Source organism: Stenella coeruleoalba, assembly GCF_951394435.1.
Source record: "Stenella coeruleoalba genome assembly, chromosome: 20".
In the NCBI taxonomy this organism is placed as follows: domain Eukaryota; kingdom Metazoa; phylum Chordata; class Mammalia; order Artiodactyla; family Delphinidae; genus Stenella; species Stenella coeruleoalba.
Window position 1 is genome coordinate 44,572,556 of NC_137166.1, and position 21,555 is coordinate 44,594,110.

Genomic DNA, 21,555 nt, shown 5'->3' on the forward strand with positions numbered 1-21,555 from the left:
ATGGTTAAGAATGTATGCAGGGAGATTAACAGGCAGTTACTGAAGTACTTCCAGGTAAGAGATGATACGGCCTGGGTTACAAGAGCCATGGAAATGTTGACAAGTGATCAGATTTGAGATATGATGAAAAACGGGACTAATCTGATGATTATTTTAGAAAATCATTTTATTTGCATTTCATTAATCATGAGTGAGGCTGAGGTCATACAGGACTGTGGTTAAGTTTACAGGCTTCACAGTTACACCACCTGGGACTAAATCCTGATTCTACTACATCCTTTACCTATGACCTTGAGCAAATTTCTTAATCTTTCTATGCTTGTTTCTTAACTCCTGAAAAAAAATGAAGATTCTTTATGAAGTCTATATGAGGTAATCGATGTAAAACTTTAACAATAGAGATTAGTTTTTATTATTATTTACAATTTTTATCAGGCATTTGTTCTTACTTTTTCAACTGTGGATTTCTTTTTCATACCCTATATGCAGTTTTCTATTGGATTTTAATTTGGTTTGTAAATAGGTATTTAAACACCAGATTGGGTCTGCCATATGTATTACTAAGATTATTGTCAAGTTTTGCCAATTTACTTTATGGTGATTGTATCAATAGGAGAATATAATTTTTATGTATTCAAATTTAGTTGAGCTTCTTTTTTTTACTGCCTATGAGTTTGATATTATGCCAAAACACCAGCTAGTGACTGCAGAAAATGCACTCAAGATGGTTGTCTTGCAGTAATCAGAACTCTCATACACTGTTAAGAGTACAATTTTGGACAATCACTTTGGAAAACTGTTTGGCAGTATCAATAAAAGGTAATCTTAAACATAACTTATGACTCAGAAATTCTACTTTGGTAGAAAGAAATATGTACATATGTGCAACAAAAACCTACAAGAAAATTCATAGGAACAATATTTTAATTGTTCCCAAATAAAAACTACCTAAATGCCTATCAGTAATAGAATGGATACATAAAATTATGGTTTATTCACATTAATTAAATAATATACAGTAGTAAGGTTAAGTAAACTACTTACATGCAATGATTCAACATGAATCTGACAAACAAAATATTGAGCAAAAGTAGTCAGACACAAAGTATATAGGTTACATAAAGTTTAAAAATAGGCATAAATAATCTATAGTGATATAATCTGAACAGTGGTTACCCCTGGGGTGAGGGTAATAACTGGGAAAGGTGCAGGAGTCTAATGGGTGTTAGTGTAATATTCCATTTCTTGATCCAGTGCTTATGCTGGTTAAACACGTATTCACTTTGAAAATTAACTGAGGAAAAAACTAGAGATCAGAGAAGCTGCTAGATAGGGGCACTTGGTCAAAGAAAGGCATATCTCAGTATGGCAAAGCTTTGAGCTAAGGCTGAAAAGGCAGTAAAGTGAGATTTGTTCAGTAGCTAAGAGTGCAGGATAAATCTGAAAGAGAAAGATTCCAAAAGAAGTCTGAAGAAAAAGGATCAAGTTCTGAGGAAAAGGAAATGTCCTTGAAGAGGAGACAGGCATTACTTATTCTAAGAGTAAAATGAAGAAGAAATAAGGAACCATGGATTCAATTCATTAAAACCACAAACATTTACAAAAACCACATATACCAGGCATTGTTCTAGGGGCTGGAGATACAGCAGTAAACCAAATAAAGCATACTCTTTGTTCACATTCTAGTGGACTAAAATTATAAGAATTTACCATAAATGATTACTTCAGACTGTGGCTGAATCTCAGCAAACACACATGGAAAAAGATAATTATACAGGGTCATTTGAAAGACACATCCCATCTATTTCTTCAGATATTCTAGTTTTTTTAAAAATAAGGTATGAAAGCATAGAATAATGTAAAATGCATTAATCTTAAGTGTACAAACTGAGACATTTTTATACATTTATGTATTTGTGTACCTACCACTCAGGTCAAAATACAGAGCATTTTCAGCATACTAGAAGGTTCCCTCATGTCCCTTCCCAGTAAATACCCCTTCAGGGGTAACCACTATTTTCTATCACTGAGATTAGTTTTCTAACTTCATATATATGGAATCACATAGAATGTATTCTCATTTCTGACTTCTCTTGTGACACATGTTTGTGAGATTATCTATGTTGTTATAAGTAGCAGTAATCTGCTTTGGGGAGTGTGTGTGTGTGTGTGTGTGTGTGTGTGTGTGTGTGTTTATGTGTATAGTGTCCAATTGCATGAAATACTATAACATTCCATTTTCTGTTGATGTTGATTTGCGTTCTTTCCAATGCTGGGCTATTTTGACGTATATTCTTTGCCTTATCCTCGATCAAAACAGACCATCAGTGGGGAGTTCCCTGGTAGTCTAGTGGTTAGGATTCGGCACTTTCACTGCCATGGCCCGGATTTAACCCCTGGTTGGGGAACTGAGATTCTGCAAGCCATGTGGCATGGCCAAGACTTTAAAATTATTAAAAAAAAACAAAAAAACAAAACCACTAGAAAATCTGGGTTTACCAACTATGGGAAGTCTCACTACAATGTATTCATTGACCTAGGTGCCAATGAAAAACTTACTTCTGCTAATAAATGTTCATTTTTATCCTTATGGACAATGCAAATTATGTAATGAATTTCTGCCCTTGTTTACCTATTATAATGAAATTCAAAATTGAAGCCCAACTTTAATCTCTCTGAATGAAAGCATTTCTGCATAATCATATTTCCTGGTCTTAATCTTCCAACTCTGTTTCCTCTGAAAATATATTTTATCTGTATAGGATTTTCCAATTTAGTGTATGGATTACTGCAATTCCCTTAAACTGCACTGTAAAATAAGGCAGGGAACAAATATACTACTTAAAATTTACCTGCAACTCAGTCATTTCCTTTTCTTTCTGGGAGTGGACTGCGCCTGAGAAGGCAGAGCTGGAGAAGAGAATAAAAGCCATTAAACAAGGTTTGTTTTGCAGTTTCAGAAATCTGCACCCACAAGGTAGATTAAAGGTCACTCTATAGCAAAATGATACTTAGAGCCATCAGAAAGGCCAAGAATATACATTCCCCAGGTATAAAGATGACTACTACATCATGTGGAGCTTATGCATATGGTGAACAGGAATAGGAGTACACGTGTAGGAGATGCCCCATGAATTTATCAATAGCTCTGTATCAGAGAATAAACAGTTCACGTGGAGCAGAAAGATATACAGCTTCACGAAAGCACATCACCAAGAAAATTATGAAACTGACAACACACCTAAGGTATTTTAATGTATTGAGGTTTTTAAAAGAAATATTTTAACTACAAACTAAATGGGAATTTAACTAAAATGGTGACGATTTTATATTTTGAGAAAAGAGTCAGGAGAAGTTTGTGTGTGTGAGTGATGTGTATCAGAGGTACTGGTGGTGGTAGGAACGTTTAATTCTTATTTTCCATAGTATAAAAAAATCTAAATCTGAAAAGTGTCAAATAATAGCAGGATAAACATATGATTTGGAAAAACGGAGTAAACGAAAGAAGGCACAGTTAAGGGTTGAAAGTGATTCTTTCTGGGGACAGGAATTAGAGATGGGGAGAAAAAAGGATCAGGGTATAGTTTTTCTTATTCTTATTACAAGTCTAGTAGCACTATTTGATTTTTTAAAAAACAATTAACATATTATTTTGCCCAAATACAAACTGAATCATAAAACAATGTACTATGTACAATTAATAATATTATGTATTATGTAATATTCATAATATAATGTACATGCTTATAAGCATGGGGTAAATAATGCATGATTATAAGTATAATATAGTATGTACTATCAACAGGTTAATGCAGGGGTCCCCACATCCCCGGCGGTCTGCGGCCTGTTAGGAACTGGGCCACACAGCAGGAGGTGAGTAGCGCCAGAGCGAGGCACTCCCCATCGCTAGCAGCATCGCCTGAACCATCGCTCGCTGGCATTACGGCCTGAATCATGCCCCCCCCCCGCCACAGTGGAAAACCTGTCTTCCAGGAAACTGGTCCCTGGTGCCAAAAAGGTTGGGGACCTCTGGGTTAACATACACTCTTATAAGCATGGGGTAATTAATTAATGCACGGTTATACATATAATGTATTATGTGTGGCAGCGGTTCCCAACCTTTCTGGCACCAAGGACTGGTTCTGTGGAAGAAAATTTTTCCACGGATGGTGGCGGGGGGGATGGTTCAGGCGGTAATGCGAGCAGTGGGGAGTGGTAGATGAAGCTTTGCTTGCTTGCCCACCGCTCACCTCCTGCTGTGCGGCCTGGTTCCTAACAGGCCACAGACCAGTACCGGTCCGTAGCCCGGAGGTTGGGGATCCCTGATTTATGATATGATATATATGCAATTCCAGGACACCGAAATCAAACAACTCTCATATCAACACAATGAGGTCTATATTATGGACAATGCTCAGAAATTTGTGGATCAAATCATAGTTTTATACCCATTTTAGTACCACTAAAATACTTTGAAAAATGATCCGCATCAGTATTATAAATTCATTAAGAAGCTAAACAGCATTAACCTTTTAAGTTAAAGACTGGGAGTTAGGGGGACTTCCCTGGTGGCACAGTGGTTAATTATCCGCCTGCCAATGAAGGGGACATGGGTTCGATCCCTGGTCTGGGAAGATCCCACATGCTGTGGAGCAACTAAGCCCCTGCGCCACAAGTACGGAAGCCCGCACACCTAGAGCCCGTGCTCCTCAACAAGAGAAGCCACCACAATGAGAAGGCTGTGCACCACAACAAAAAGTAGCCCCCACTTGCCTCAACCAGAGAAAGCCTCGAGCAACAACAAAGACCCAATGCAGCCAATAAATAAATAAATAAAAATACCTTAAGAAAAAAAAAAAAAGACTGGGAGTTAAAACTCCCCTTAATGATATGCTACAACTGGATATAGCAACATGATTTATTATTATTCTATCAATAATTCTACTCCTATTTATTATATTCCAACTAAAAATTTCAAAATATATTATTCAAACCCAGAGTTGAGGTCTACCAAAATACAAAAACAACCTACCCCTTGAGAAACAAAATGAACGAAATCTATTTGCCTCTTTCATTATCCCAACAATAATAGGACTTCCTATCATTATCTTAATTATCATATTCCCGAGCATTTTACTCCCAACACCTAATCAATAATCGTATAATTTCTATTCAACAATGACTAGTTCAGCTAACACTGAAACAAATAATAGTTATTCACAACCACAAAGGACAAACCTGAGCACTAATACTAATATCACTCATCTTATTTATTGGATCAACAAATCTATTAGGGGGCTTCCCTGGTGGCGCAGTGGTTGAGAGTCCGCCTGCCGATGCAGGAGACAAGGGTTCGTGCCCCGGTCAGGGAAGGTCCCACATGCCGCGGAGAGGCTGGGCCCGTGAGACATGGCCGCTGAGCCTGCGCGTCCGGAGCCTGTGCTCCGCAACTGGAGAGGCCACAACAGTGAGAGGCCCGTACCGCAAAAGAAAACAAACAAACAAACAAAAAAAAACAAATCTATTAGGACTATTACCACATTCATTTACACCTACTACACAACTCAATAAATCTAGGAATAGCAATTCCCCTAAGGGCAGGAACTGTAATTACAGGCTTTTGTCATAAAACAAAAGCATCCTTAGCTCATTTTCTACCACAAGGAGCACCAGTTCCTCTTATTCCTATACTAGTAATCATCGAAACTATTAACTTATTCATTCTCAACCAATAGCTTTAGCGGTACAATCAACAGCTAACATCACAGCAGCACATCTATTATTCATTTAATTGGAGGAGTGACTCTAGCATTGCTGAATATTAGCACCACCACAGCCCTCATTACATTTATTATCCTTGTATTACTTACTATCCTCGAAATCACCATTGCCATAATTCAAACTTATGCATTTACCTTACTAGTAAGTCTTTATCTACATGACAATACACAACGACCCACCAAACCTATGCATATCACATAGTAAATCCCAGTCCCTGACCCCTTATAGGAGCTCTCTCAGCCCTTCTAATAATATCAGGCCTAATTACATGATTTCACTTCAATTCAACATTATTATCACTAGGCCTTAACAACGTATTAATGATGAGACATCATCCGGGAAATCATTTCCCAAGGCCATTATACATCAGTTGTTCAAAAAGGACTTCGATATGGAATAATCTTATTATTTCAGAAGTCGTCTTTTTTACTGGCTTTTTTTGAGCCTTCTGTCACTCAAGCCTTACCCCTACACCTGAACTAGGTGGATGCTTACCACCAACAGGCATCCATTCCCTAAATCCATTAGAAGTAACACTTCTTAATACCTCTCTATTAAGGGTATCCATTACCTGAGCCCACCACAGCCTCATAGAAGGAAACTGCAAACACATACTCTACGCTCTTATTACAATTGCCCTAGGCTTTCATTTTACAAGTCTACAGGCCTTAGAATACTATCAAACATCCTTTACAATTTCAAATGGATCAACTTTCTTCATAGCTACAGTATTCCACAGACTACATGTAATTATGGCTCTACTTTCCTTATCATTTTCTTCTTACATCAATTAAAATATCACTTCTCATCTAACCATCATTTTGGCTTCGAAGCTGCTGCCTGATATTGACATTTTGTAGATGTAGTATGACTATTCCTTTACATATTCATTTATTGATGAGGATCTTATTCTTTTAATATTAAACAGTACAGTTGACTTCCAATCAATTAGTTTCAGTATAATCCCAAAAAGAATAATAAATCTAATACTGACATTAATTACAAACATAGCACTAGCCTAACTAATTGTATTAATTGCATTCTGACTTCCCCAATTAAATATTTACACAGAAAAAAACAAGTTCTTATGAATGTGGGTTTGACCCTATAGGACCAACACATGTACCATTTTCCATAAAATTTTTCTTAGTAGCCATTACATTCCTTCTTTTCAACTTAGAAATTGCTCTCCTTTTACCCTTACCCTGAGCATCTCAGACAAATAATCTGAAAACAACACTCATTATAGCTTTATTCCTAATTTTATTACAAGCAACAGCCTAGCCTAACCAAAAAGGACTAGAATGAACTGAATATGGTAGTCAGTTTAAACTAAATTATTTTTACTTGTTAGATTATGATTAAGTTCATTACCAAGTGCCTTTAGTTTATATCAATATTATTATAGCATTCACAGTATCTCTTGTAGGATTATTAATATATCGATCTCACCTAATATCTTCACTATTATGCCTATAAGGCATAATACTATCACTATTCATTATAGCAACCCTGATCATTCTAAATACACATTCTACCCTAGCCAGCATAATGCCAATTGTTCTGCTAGTATTCACAGCTTTCAAAGCCGCACTTGGACTGTCCTTACTAGTAAGAGTATCAAACATATACGGCACTGATTATGTACAAAATCTTAATCTCCTCCAATGTTAAAAATTATTATTCCTACAATTATACTAACACCACTAACATGACTATCAAAGAACAGCATAATCTGAATTAATACCAGTCCACAGCTTATTAATTAGTCTCATGAGTCTTTTCTTCTTAATCAATTTAATGACAATAGCCTCAACTTTTCACTAATTTTTTTCCAACTCCTTATCAGCACCATTATTAATTTTAACATGATTCTTCCCATTAATACTAATAGCCAGCCAAGTTCACCTATTCAAACAATCATTAACTCAAAAAGTTATATATTACCATGCTAATTATATTACAAATATTCCTAATTATAACACTCACTGCCATAGAATTAATCTTATTTTATATTTTATTTGAAGCAACACTAGTCCCGACACTTACCATTACCCGGTGGGGTAATCAAACTGAACGACTTAATGCAGGAGTTTATTTCTTATTTTATACACTAGTAGGATCGCTTCCACTCTTAGTAGCACTAGTACATATTCAAAATATCACAGGCTCACTAAATTTTCTAATACTTCAATATTGAACACAAGCAATATCCATCTCCTTATCCAACATTTTCATATGACTAGCCTGTATAATAGGCTTTATAGTAAAATACCCCTTACAGCCTTCACCTTTGATTACCTAAAGCATATGTAGAAGCCCCCATTGCAGGATCCATAGTCCTTGCAGCCATACTACTAAAACTCGGAGGCTATGGTATACTATGAATTACAACAATACTAAACCCATTAACAGATTTCATAGCACACCCTTTTCTCACATTCTCCTTATGAGGAATAATCATAACGAGTTCAATTTGTTTACACCAAACAGACTTGAAGTCACTTATCACATATTATTCTGTCCGTCACATAGCACTTGTTTTTGTAGCCATGCTTATCCAAACACCTTGAAGTTATATAGGAGCCACCGCTCTAATAATTGCCCATGGCCTCACATCATTCATATCATTCTGCCTCACAAATTCAAATTACTAACAAATTTACAGCCGAATGATAATTCTAGCCAGAGGTCTACAAACATTCCTCCCATTAATAGCAACAGTGATGACTACTAGCAAGCCTAACAAACCTAGCTCTACCCCCAACTATTAAGCTAATTGGAGAACTATTTGTAGTACTATCATCCTTCTCATGATCAAATATCACCATTATCCTAATAGGAATTACTATAGTAATTACTGCCTTATACTCTCTATATATGTTAATCATAGCACAACAAGGCAAATATACAAACTCTATCAATAATATTAAGCCATCATCCATACGAGAAAATGGTCTCATAACTCTTCACATTTTACCTCTCTTACTCCTATCGTTAAGTCCCAAAATCATTTTATGGCCCTTGTACTGTAAATATAGTTTTAAAAAACACTAGATTGTGAATCTAGTAACGGAAGACTAAACCTTCTTGTTTACCAAAAAAGTATGCAAGAACTGCTAATTCATGCCTCCATATCTAATAGTATGGCTTTTTCAAGCTTTTAAAGAATAGTATTGATCCATTGGTCTTAGGAACCAAAAAGTTGGTGCAACTCAAAACAGAAGTAATAAACTTATTTACCTCTTTCACACTAGTTACACTAGTTATACTAACAATACCAATCATAATAACAAATACCAACATCTACAAAAGTAACATATATCGATCCTATGTAAAAGCCACTATTTCATATGCTTTTATCACCAGCTTAATTCCAACAATAATATTCATTCACACAGGACAAGAAAGAATTATCTCAAGCTGACATTGAATTACTATCCAAACCCTTAAATTATCACTTAGCTTCAAACAGACTCTTTCTCAATAATATCTGTGCCAGTAGCATTATCTGTCACGTGATCTATTATAGAATTTTCAATCTGATATATGCACTCAGATCCTAACATCAATTGATTCTTTAAATACTCCTTTTTCTTATCACAATACTAATTCTTATCACGGCTAACAATCTTTTCCAGCTTTTCATTGGATCAGAAGGAGTTGGAATTATATCTTTTCTACTTATCGGGTGACAACATGGATGAGCAGAGGCAAATACAGCCGCTCTCCAACCAGTTTTATATAATCGCATTGGAGATATTGGATTTATGATTATCAGTAGCATGATTCCCATTTAACTTAAATGCATGAGACCTACAATAAATATTTATACTTAACCTAAATCACCCAAACCTGCCTCTAACAGGACTTGTATTGGCCACAACTGAAAAATCCGCCCAATTTGGCATCACAAATGACTTCCCCCAGCAATAGAAGGCCCTACCCCCATCTCAGCCCTACTCCACTCAAGAATAGTTGTAGCAGGTATTTTTTTTATAGTTGTTTTCTTTTTTTTTTTTTTGGCTGTGTTGGGTCTTCGTTTCTGTGCGAGGGCTTTCTCTAGTTGTGGCAGGCGGTGGCCACTCTTCATCGTGGTGCACGGGCCTCTCACTATCGCGGCCTCTCTTGTTGCGGAGCACAGGCTCCAGATGCGCAGGCTCAGTAGTTATGGCTCACGGGCCTAGTTGCTCCGCGGCATGTGGGATCTTCCCAGACCAGGGCTCGAACCCGTGTCCCCTGCATTAGCAGGCAGATTCTCAACCACTGCGCCACCAGGTACTTTTCTACTTATCCGCTTTTACCCTTTAACAGAGAATAATAAATTTACCCAAACAATAATATTATGTATCGGAGCAATTATCACATTATTTACAGCAGTATGCACTCTTACCCAAAATGACATTTAAAAATTCTTGCCATCTCTACTTCATGCCAATTAGGCCTTATAATAGTAACAATCAGTATTAACTAGCCTTACCTAGCATTTCTCCATATTTGCACACATGCCTTTTTCAAGGCCATACTATTTACATGCTCTAGATCCATTATTCATAGCCTAAATGATGAGCAAGACATTCAGTAGACAGGTTTATTTAAAGCAATACCTTTTACCACAACAGCCCTCATTATTGAAGTCTCACACTGACAGGAATACACTTCCTCACAGGATTCTACTCTAAAGACCTAATCATCAAAATCGCTAACATGTCATATACCAATACCTGAGCCCTACTAATAACTCTCGTCGCCACATCCCTTACAATTGTCTATATCACTCACATTATTCTCTTGCACTATTAGGACAAACTTTTCCACTTTAATTCTAATTAATGAAAACAACCCACTCCTAATCAATTCTATTAAATGTTTACTAACTGGAAGTATTTTTGCTGGATTTCTTATCTCCAACAATATTCCCCCAACAACAATTCCACAAATAACTATACCTTATTATTTGAAACTAACTGCCCTTGCTGTAACCATCTGGCACTGAAATCAACCTCACCACACAAAACTTAAAATTTAAGTACCCTTCAAATTTCTTCAAATTTTCCAACCCCCTAGGGTATTTCTCCATTATTATACACAACTTCCCACCATACTTAAATTTATCAGCAAGCCAAAAATCACATCAGCCTTCCTAGATTTAATCTGACTAGAAAGTATCTACCCAAAACTACTTCCCTTTTCAAATAAAAATTTCTATGCTAGTATCAGACCAAAAAGGCCTAATCAAACTATATTTTCTTTCATTCCTCATTACCCTCACCCTAAGCATAATTCCGTTCAATTACCACGAGTAACCTCTATAATAACCACAACACCAATAAGCAATGATCAACGGGTAACAATTACTAATCAAGTACCAGAGCTATACAGTGTCGCAATTCCTATAGCCTCTTCACTAAAAAAAACCCAGAATCACCCGTATCATAAATTACCCAATCCCCTAGTCCATTAAACTTAAATACAATCTCCACTTCTTCATCCTTTAAAACAGGGGTCCGCAACCCCCGGGCCACGGACTGGTACTGGTCCACGGCCTGTTAGGGACAGGGCAGCACGGCAGGACGTGAGTAGTAAGCAAGCGAGGGAAACTTCATCTGCTCCTCCCCATCACTCGCATTACAACCTGAACCATCCCCCACCCCCCTACCCCCCATTTTTTCATAGAAGAAAAAATGTCTTCTATGAAACTGGTACCTGGTGCCAAAAAGGTTGGGGACCGCTGCTTTAAAACATAGAATACTATTGAAAATTCTATCAACGCTGAAAGAAATATACCTAGAACGGTCTTACTAGAAACTCAAACTTCAGGATACTGCTCAGTAGCCATAGCTGTCATATAACCAAATACTACCAACATTCTCCCTAAATAAATCAAAAATGCTATTAGACCCCACAACGAACCACCAAAATTCAACACAATCCCACAACCAAAACCACCAACTACAATCAACCCAAGTTCACCATAAATAGGTTTTTAAAAAAATTTATTTATTTTTGGCTGTTTGGGGTCTTTGTTGCTGTGCACGGGCTTTCTCTAGTTGTGGCGAGCAGGGGCTACTCTTCGTTGCAATGTGCAGGCTTCCCATTGCGGTGGCTTCTCTTGTTGCGGAGCATGGGCTCTAGGCACGCAGGCTTCAGTAGTTGTGGCTCACAGGCTCTAGAGTGCAGGCTCAGTAGTTGTGGTGCACAGGCTTAGTTGATCCACGGCATGTGGGATCTTCCCAGACCAGGGCTCAAACCCACGTCCCCTGAATTGGCAGGCGGATTCTTAACCACTGAGCCACCAGGGAAGCCCTAGGTGAAGGTTTTGAAGAAAAACCCACAAGACTAATTACAAAAATAGTACTTAAAATAAATACAATGTATGTTATCGTTATTCTTACATGGAATCTAACCATAGCCAATGACATGAAAAATCACTGTATTTCAACCATAAGAATACTTAATAACCAACATCTGAAAATCATCCATTAACAAAAATTAACAATGCATTTATCGATCTCCCAGCTCCATCAAATATTTCATCATGATGAAATTTTGGTTCCCTACTGGGCATTTATTTTTGTTTTTTTTCTGGGGTTTTTTTGGCCCCGCCACAAAAAGATCCCCGCCCTGGCTTGCAGGGATCTTAGTTCCCTAACCAGGGATTGAACCTGGGCCCTCAGCAGTGAGAGCACAGAGTCCTAACCACTGGACCACCAGGGAACTCCCTAGTTCTACAAATCTTGACAGGCTTATTCTAGCAATACATTATACATCAGATACAATAACCACTTTTTAATCAGTAACACATATCCGAGACGTAAACTATGGACGAACTATCCGAAATCTACATGCAAATGGAGCCTCCATCTTTTTTATTTGCCTATTTATTCATGTAGGACAAGGATTATACTATGGATCCTACACCTTTTTAAAATATTTACTTATTTTATTTATTTTCTTCCTTTTTAATTTTTTTGGCTGCATCGGGTCTTAGTTGCGGCACACGGGATCTTCGTTGAGGCATGCAGGATCTTTTGTTGTGGCGTGTGGGCTCTTCATTGTAGTGCTTAGGCTTCTCTCTAGTTGTGGTGTGTGGGTTTTCTCTCTCTAGTTGGGGCGTGTGGGCTCCAGGGCGCATGGGCTCTGTAGTTGTGGCCCTCGGATGAGAACGTGGGCTCTGTAGTTTGTGGCACGTGGGCTCTCTCATTGAGGCACGTGAGCTCAGTAGTTGTGGCAAAAGAGCTTAGTTACCCCATGGCATGTGGGATCTTAGTTCCCCGACCAGGGATAGAACCCATGTCCCCTGCATTGGAAGGTGGATTCTTTACCACTGGACCACCAGGGGAGCCCCAGATCCTATACCTTTTCAGAAACATGGAACACTTGGAATCATCTTATTATTTACAGTCCTAGCTACAGCATTCATGGGCTATGTCTTACCTTGAGGACAAATATTCTGAGGAGCAACAGTTAATACTGTTCTCCTCTCAGCAATCCCATGTATCCGCACAAGCCTCGTCAAATGAATCTGAGGTGGCTTTTCAGTAGATAAAGCAACTCTTACACGATTCTTCGCCTTCCATTTTATTCTCCCATTTATAATTGCAGCACTAGCAGCTGTCTACTTACTATTCCTCTACAAGACAGGCTCCAATAATCCTACAGGAATCTCATCTGATATAGACAAAATTACATTTCACCCCTACTGTACAATCAAAGACATCCTAGGTGCCTTGTTACTAATTTTAATACTAATAATATTAGTGCTATTTTCACCCAACCTACTAGGAGACCCAGACAACTACACTCCAGCAAACCCTCTCAACACACCACCTCATATCAAGCCAGGGTGATATTTTCTATTTGCACATGTAATTCTACAATAAATTCCTAATAAACTAGAAGGAGTATTAGCCCTAATCTTTTCAATCTTAATTCTAGCATTTATCCCAATTCTTCACACATCCAAACGACGAAGCATAACATCTCCACCTCTCAGCCAGTGCCTATTTTGAGTACTACTAGCAGACCTATTAACACTAACATGAAGTGGAGGACAACCCGCAGAACACCCCTTCATTATGGTATTTGTCTTTCTGTTTCTGACTTAGTTCACTTCACATGCTAATCTCTAAGTCCACCCATGTTGCTGCATTTCCATTTATTTTTAATTTATTTTCTTCCATCATGTTTTTTTTTCATTTTCAGCATACAGTGCCTGTACATACTTTGTGAGATTTATTAAGTATTGTATTTTGGGGGTGCTAATAAAATGGCATTTAAAATTTTACTTCAGTAGCAACATGGATGCAACTAGAGATTATCATACTAAGTGAAGTCAGAAAAAGAAAGACAAATACCATATGATATCACTTATATGTGGAATCTAAAATATGATACAAGTGAACCTATCTATGAAACAGAAACAGTCTCACAGACATAGATAACAGACTTGTGGTAACCAAGCAGGAGGGGCAGGGGGAGAGATGGAGTGGGAGGTTGGGGTTAGCAGATGTAATCTATTATATACAGAAAGGATAAACAACAACGTCCTACTATATATATAATACAGGGAACTATATTCAATAGCCTATGATAAACCATAGTGGAAAAGAATATTGAAAATGTACATATGGGTCTCCCTGGTGGCGCAGTGGTTGAGAGTCCGCCTGCCGATGCAGGGGATACAGGTTCGTGCCCCGGTCCGGGAGGATCCCACATGCCGCGGAGCGGCTAGGCCCATGAGCCATGGCTGCTGAGCCTGCGCGTCCGGAGCCTGTGCTCCGCAATGGGAGAGGCCACAACAGTGAGAGGCCCGCGTACCACAAAAATAAATAAATAAATAAAGACAGGGTAAGAGGGGTGGAGTTGTATGATCAGCTTGTGCACCTTCTTCTGATTCGTTGGTGGTGAGGTAATCAGGAGTCAATATCATCAATCTGGTTCCAACCCACCTGGGGTCAACTCGCTCATGGGCAAGCAGCAGTTAACTTTTTCCACCTGATGGGGGTTTCACCATCTGCCAAACAACTCAAGGATGGCTCAGAATACTAACTACAGACCTTATGGAGGAACTAAAGATCTTTAACTTTGTTTAATGGCTAAGCTATTATTGTTTCAAATTGCCTGACTGCTTTCCTTTGTTTCTGCATTTTCTCACTTCTCTGATTAAATTTGCTCTTTGGAACACCCCCCCCCCCACCAAAATCTGCATCTACCTTCAAATAATATGACACTGCTTCAATTGTAGTATAAAGACCACAACAACATATTCCAAATTCCTCCCATCCTTTGTGCTACATTCGTCATATATTTCACTTTTACCTATGCCATAAACATACAATATTTACTCTAGATGATCACGTATCTTTTAGAGCAATTACGTATAAGAAAGGAAATGAATTTTATTTGAATTTCACTGATTCCAGTTCCAATGTACTTCATTTCTTTGTGCAAATCCAAGTTTGATGGATATCATATTCCTTCTGCATCTCCTGTAGAGAAGGTCTATTGGCAGTTTTCTTAAATAAATAAATTTACTTATTTATTTATTTATGGCTGTGTTGGGTCTCATTGCTGCACACGGGCTTTCTCTAGTTGCAGCCAGCAGGAGCTACTCTTCATTGCAGTGCTCGGACTTCTCATTGCAGTGGCTTCTCTTGTTGTGGAGCACAGGTTCTAGGCACGCAGGCTTCAGTAGTTGTGGCACATGAGCTCAGTAGTTGTGGCTTGTGGGCTCCTCAGTAGTTGTGGTGCACAGGTTTAGTTGCTCCGCAGCATGTGGGATCTTCCCGGACCAGGGCTCGAACCCATGTCCCCTGCATTGACAGGTGGATTCTTAACCACTGCATCACCAGGGAAGCCTGCAATGAGTTTTTGATTGTCTGAAAAAGTATTTTATTTATTTATTTTTGGCTGCATTGGGTCTTCATTGCTGCGTGTGGGCTTTCTCTCGTTGTGGTGCGCAGGCTTCTCATTGCGGTGGCTTCTCTTATTGAGGAGCACAGCCTCTAGGTGCACTGGCTTCAGTAGTTGTGGCTCATGGGCTCAGTAGTTGTGGCTAGTGGGCTTCAGTAGTTGTGGCTCGCAGGCTTAGATCGCAGGCTCAGTAGTTGTGGCGCATGGGCTTAGTTACCCTGCATGGGCTTAGTTGCTCCACGGCATGTGGGATCTTCCCAGACCAGGGATTGAACCCATGTCCCCTGCATTGGCAGGTGGATCCTTAACCACTGCATCACCAGGGAAGTCCCTGAAAAAGTATTTATTTTTCATTTTTGAAGCATATTTTTGCATGGTATAGAATCCTGTATTGATAGCTTTTTTCTTTCAGTACTTTAAAAATTTGTCTCCATTGTCTTCTTGCTTGCATGATATCTGATGAGAAGTCTGCTGTATGTGATTCTTATCCTTGTCCCTCAGTACATAAAGTTTCTATTTTCTTGAAGTTGCCTTCAAGATTTTCTTCCTTATCTTTCTTTTTCAGAAGTTTAAATATGATAATACCCAGGGGCATTCTTGGTGGTCCAGTGGTTAAGACTTTGTGCTCCCAATGCAGGGGGCCCAGGTTCGATCCCTGGTCAGGGAACTAGATCCCACCTGCCACAACTAACAGCCTGCATGCTGCAACTAAAAGATCCTGCATGCTGCAACTAAAGATCCTGCGTGCTGCAATGAAGATCCCGCATGTGGCAATGAAGATCCCTCATACCAAAACTAAGGCCCAGAGCAGCCAAATAAATAAATAAATAAGTATATTTTTAAAAAATATGATATGTCCAAAAGTGTTTTTCATTTTTATTTGTGTTTATCCTGCTTGGTGGTCTCTGAGTTTACTGGTTTGGTGTCATTAACTTTGAAAAAGTCTCAGCCATTATGTCTTCAAATATTTTTTTTTCATTCTCTCTCTTAACTGGAATTCCAATTAAGCATATATGAGACATTTTATACTGTCCTATACCTCTTGGATGCTCTATTCTGGCTTTTTTCACCCACTCTTTTTCTCACTGTGTTTCAGTATAGGTAATTTCTATTACTCTAAATGGAAGTTCACAGATTCTTTCTTCAGCTGTGTCCAATCTACTAATGAGTCTATCATAAACATTATTCACCTCTGCTGTGATTCTGATTTCTAGCATTTCTATTCAACTTTTTCTTATAGTTTCCATCTCTCTGCTGTAATTACCCATGTGATCCATTACATATTAGTCATAATTATTCTAAATTCCTATTGGGTTGTTCCAATATCTACGTCATATCTGAGTCTGGTTCTGATGATTGCTTTGGCTCTTTGAAGTGTTATTTCTTGCCTTTTCACATACCTTATAATTTTTTGGAAAGCTGGAACCTTGGGTACTACAGCAAATATAAAATTAAGTATTTCTTATGCTTACAGATTAGCATGCCTTTCCTTCTGCTAGGTTTTTTTGTTTTTTGCTTTTTTTTTTTTTTCCAGTATGCGGGCCTCTCACTGTTGTGGCCTCTCCTGTTGTGGAGCACAGGCTCCAGACGCACAGGCTCAGCGGCCATGGCTCATGGGCCTAGCTGCTCTGCGGCATGTGGGATCTTCCCGGACCGGGGCACGAACCCGTGTCCCCTGCATTAGCAGGTGGACTCTCAACCACTGCGCCACCAGGGAAGCCCTCTGCTATGTTTTTAACACGGGGGTTTGAGTCAGCAGATGGGTGGGGTTTAGGTTTTTCATTGCTGTGGTTACCTTCATTGTACCACAGGCTTCAGATTCCTCTAAAGATACCTGTGTTTAAGGTATGGGTTGGTTTTCCAGGCATGTTTTCTCAATATATGTTTCTCCCTTGGCAATGAGTATTCCATCTGTGCTGTTCCCCACAGAGAATCTCTCTTGCAGGTCTCCCAGCTATGTTCCAGTATTATTTTTATTTGATGCTTGTTATCCTCATGGGGGGTTGGGCAGTAGGGGTTGGTAGAGAAAAGCAGTCTCTTATATTCTCACTAAGCCTAAATCTTAGGCAGGCCCCATGTCCCTGGGTCTTGGTTATGTATGTGGCTTTCATGAATGCTCTTGCCTCTCCTCCAGCTGTGTGCTAGGTCTAGCACATATTCCTTCCCCACTCCCAGAGGTAGTGCTTTTTTTTCAGTTCACTTTCTTAAACTGCTGTAAGTTTCCACCTGTGCCCTAAGGTAACAGTTTTTGTTGCTTTTTATTATACAAACTAAAGTTTTTATTCTGCAGCAAAGATGGGTCTGTGCTGTTGTTCCCTTTCCCAAAGCAGCACCACAAGGAAAGATATCACAGGACTCTCCTCCATTTTCACAGTGAGTGTCTGGTGGGATTTCTGGAGGAAAAGCCTAACAGAGATTGAAAACTCCCAAATTTGCAACTCCCTCAGTGGCTTTATACTCTTGCTGGCCCACATTCAACCTTTGATAATTTGTTTAAAAAATTTAACCGTATCTTCTTACTGGCTTATATGGTGTCTGGCAGTATCCACCCCATGTGAGTGAAGGCTCAAGTCCTGTTTCTCCCAGAAGGCATCTGTTTTTCCTCAGATTTCAGGTTATTTGGTTGCCCTGTGACCTCAGTTCTTTGATGAGTTCAAAAAAAGTTGTTAATCTGCAGTTCGTCCAGTTTTTTCCTTGTTTTAAGGGTGGAGGCAGAGCTCTTTCCATCTATGTCCCTGAGCAGAAACCCAAAGTCCCTCCACTACAATAAACTTTTAAGAATTGCCCCACTTGGAAGGTACACAGCAAAAGTCCCTCAGCTTATTCTGGCATGGGGCCCCCAAATACCTCCCACATGAAGTTAGGATTAAGATGGTATCTTAATGTTAAGTAAATTCGCTATGTTGGAGTTGCTGCGGCAAACTGTTACAGGCAAAGCAGTAGCAATTGGCAAGGTGTCAGGGAAAAAAGAATAAATTTGGAGGAATTCAAAGTGGACTGACTGGAGAAATACTTTCAAAACAAATTCTCAGATGTTCTATTCATACCAAATGTTATTTTTCTTGTCCCTTTGTGAAGAACTTACTTGAGGTATATCCATTTGTTCAGTTTCTGAACTACTATGCATACTTCCCTCCTGAAATGAGCTCGGATACAGTTAAAAAACATTAACAACTTGGGCATCCGTATCATCATCATCGTCATTATCATCATCTCTGCCTGCTTGAATCCAAATTTTGCCAAAAACTCTAGAATCATTGAGAGCCCCACCCCTGGCTGCATTTCCCAAAGCAATTCTCTAGATAGTTTGAGCTAACTTACATACTGGGGAAATAGCTCCATCGTGGATGAGTATTTTCTTTCCACCACCACCCCAAAATTTCCCTAGTCTTCTCTTTCCCTAGTCTTCCCATGTGTCCCTGGATTCCATGTCCTAACATCCACTTGGCAACATATGTTTAAATCACATGGGGGGGGGGCACAAGTTATGGTTATGTGCCTTGTAAAAGAAACACAGTGCACTCACTCCCTTAAAAGCTACTGCATATCATTTCCCCCTACATAGAAACCATTCCCTGATTGCTGATCAACTGCATCTTTCACTTGACCAATGTCTTCTCATCCTTAAGTCAAATTAAGAACTACTTTATCCAGGGAATTCCCTGGCAGTCCAGTGGTTAGGACTTGACACCCTCACTGCTGTGGGCCCAGGTTCGATCCCTGGTTCGGGAATTAAGATCCTGCAAGCCATGCAACATGGCAAAAAACAAACAAACAAACAAAAAACTACTTTATCCCTTGATCAGGATATCCCTCTATTGGATATATCTTACTCCTACATCCCATGAACTTGCCCAACATTGGCATTTATCATTCTGCCACAGCATTTGCTGATTTGTCTCTCTCCCTAGGACTGTGAATCACTTATGGCAGGGACTACTTATATGGCTTCTTCATGGCCTAGCACAATAATTTACATTTCAAAGGGCACAGTAAAAGTTTGTGCAGTGCATTTAAAATAACTATGACTAATATGTTCAGGGCTCTAATGAACAAATTAGGAAAATAGATAATGTAAGGGGAGAAATAAACAAAAGGAATGCTAGCAATCAAAAATATATCAACAGAGGTGACCTAAATGGGAAGGAAATCCAAAAAAAGAGGAATTATATGTATACATATAGCTGATTCACTCTGCTGTACAGCAGAAACTAACACAACATTGTAAAGCAACTATACTCCAATAAAAATTAATTTAAATTAATTTAAAAAATACACTAACAGAAATGAAGGCATTCAGGAAGAGGTAAAATTGTCATTGTATGTAAATGACATGATACTCTATATAGAAAACCCTAAAGACTCCACACAAAAAACTTAGAACTCATAAATGAATTCAGCAAGGTAGCAGGATACAAGAGTAATATACAGAAATGTGTTGCATTTCTTTGCACTAACAAAGAAATATCAGAAAGGGAAGGTTAAAAAAAAAAAATCCCATTTAAAATCACATCCAAAAAACAAACCACCTAGTAATGAACCTAACCAAGGAGGTAAAAGATTTATATGCTGAGAACTATAAAACATTGATAAAGGAAACTGAAGAGAATTCAAGGAAATGGAAAGATAGCCCATGTTCTTGGATTGGAAGAATTAACATAGTTTAAATGGCCATAGTACCCAAAGCAATCTACAGATTTAATGTGTTCCCTATCAAATTACCCATGACATTTTTCAAAGAATTAGAACAAATAATCATAAAATTTACATGGAACCACAAAAAACCCAGAATTGCCAAAGCAATCCTGAGGAAAAAGAACAAAGCAGGAGGCATAACCCTCCCAGACTTCAGACAATATTACAAAGCTACAGTAATCAAAACAGCATGGTACTGGCACAAAAGCAGACATATAAATCAATGGAACAGAATAAAGAGCCCAGAAATAAACGCACACACCTACAGTCAATTAATCTTTGACAAAGGAGACAAGAATATACAATGAAGACAAGACGGTCTCTTCAGCAAGTGGTGCTGGGAAAGGTGGACAGCCACATGTAATCAAAGAAGCTAGAACACTCCCTTACACCATGTACAAAAATAAACTCAAAATGGCTTAAAGACTTAAATATGACATGACACCATAAAACTCCTAGAAGAGAACATAGGCAAAACATTCTCTGACATAAATCACAGCAATGTTTTCTTAGGTCAGTCTCCCAAGGCAATAGAAATAAAAGCAAAAATAAACAAGTGGGACCTAATCAAACTTATAAGCTTTTGCACAGCAAAGGAAACTATCAACAAAATAAAAAGCCCACAGACTGGGAGAAAATATTTGCAAATGAAGCAACTGACAAGGGGTTAATCTCCAAAATATACAAACATCTCATGCAACTCTTTGTCAAAAACACAAACAACCTAATCAAAAAATGGGCAGAAGATCTAAATAGACATTTCTCCAAAGAAGACATACAGATGGCCAAAAAGCACATGAAAAGATGCTCAACATCACTAATTATTAGAGATATGCAAATCAAAACTACAATGAGGTATCACCTCACACTGGTCAGAATGGCCATCATCAAAAAATCTACAAACAATAAATGCTGGAGAGGGTGTGGAGAAAAGGGAACCCTCTTGCACTGTTGGTGGGAATGTAAATTGATACAGCCACTATGGAGAACAGTATGGAGGTTCCTTAAAAAACTAAAAATAGAACTACCATATGACCCAGCAATCCCACTACTGGGCATATACCCTGAGAAAACCATAATTCAAAAACAGACATGTACCACAATGTTCACTGCAGCACTATTTACAATCGCCAGGACATGGAAGCAACTTAAGTGCCCATCGAC

The 21,555-nt window shown here is 38.6% G+C and overlaps 1 protein-coding gene across 8 annotated transcripts in view; it reads right to left on the reverse strand.

The window, feature by feature from the left end:
* The window catches only part of ZNF569 (zinc finger protein 569), a 69,448-nt gene that overhangs the window by 36,886 nt on the left and 11,007 nt on the right, over nt 1–21,555 (reverse strand). For 7 of the 8 annotated variants that reach the window (XR_013825161.1, XM_079906305.1, XM_079906304.1 and 4 more), the window contains exon 3: nt 2,853–2,910. The exons of the other annotated variant lie outside the window; for it this stretch is intronic. Coding sequence is in view for 5 of the 7 variants with exons in the window: in XM_079906305.1 (XP_079762431.1) it covers nt 2,853–2,910 (58 nt within the window). In the remaining 2 variants the exon portion in view is untranslated. The remainder of the gene's footprint in view (nt 1–2,852; nt 2,911–21,555) is intronic. 8 annotated transcript variants of the gene reach the window in all.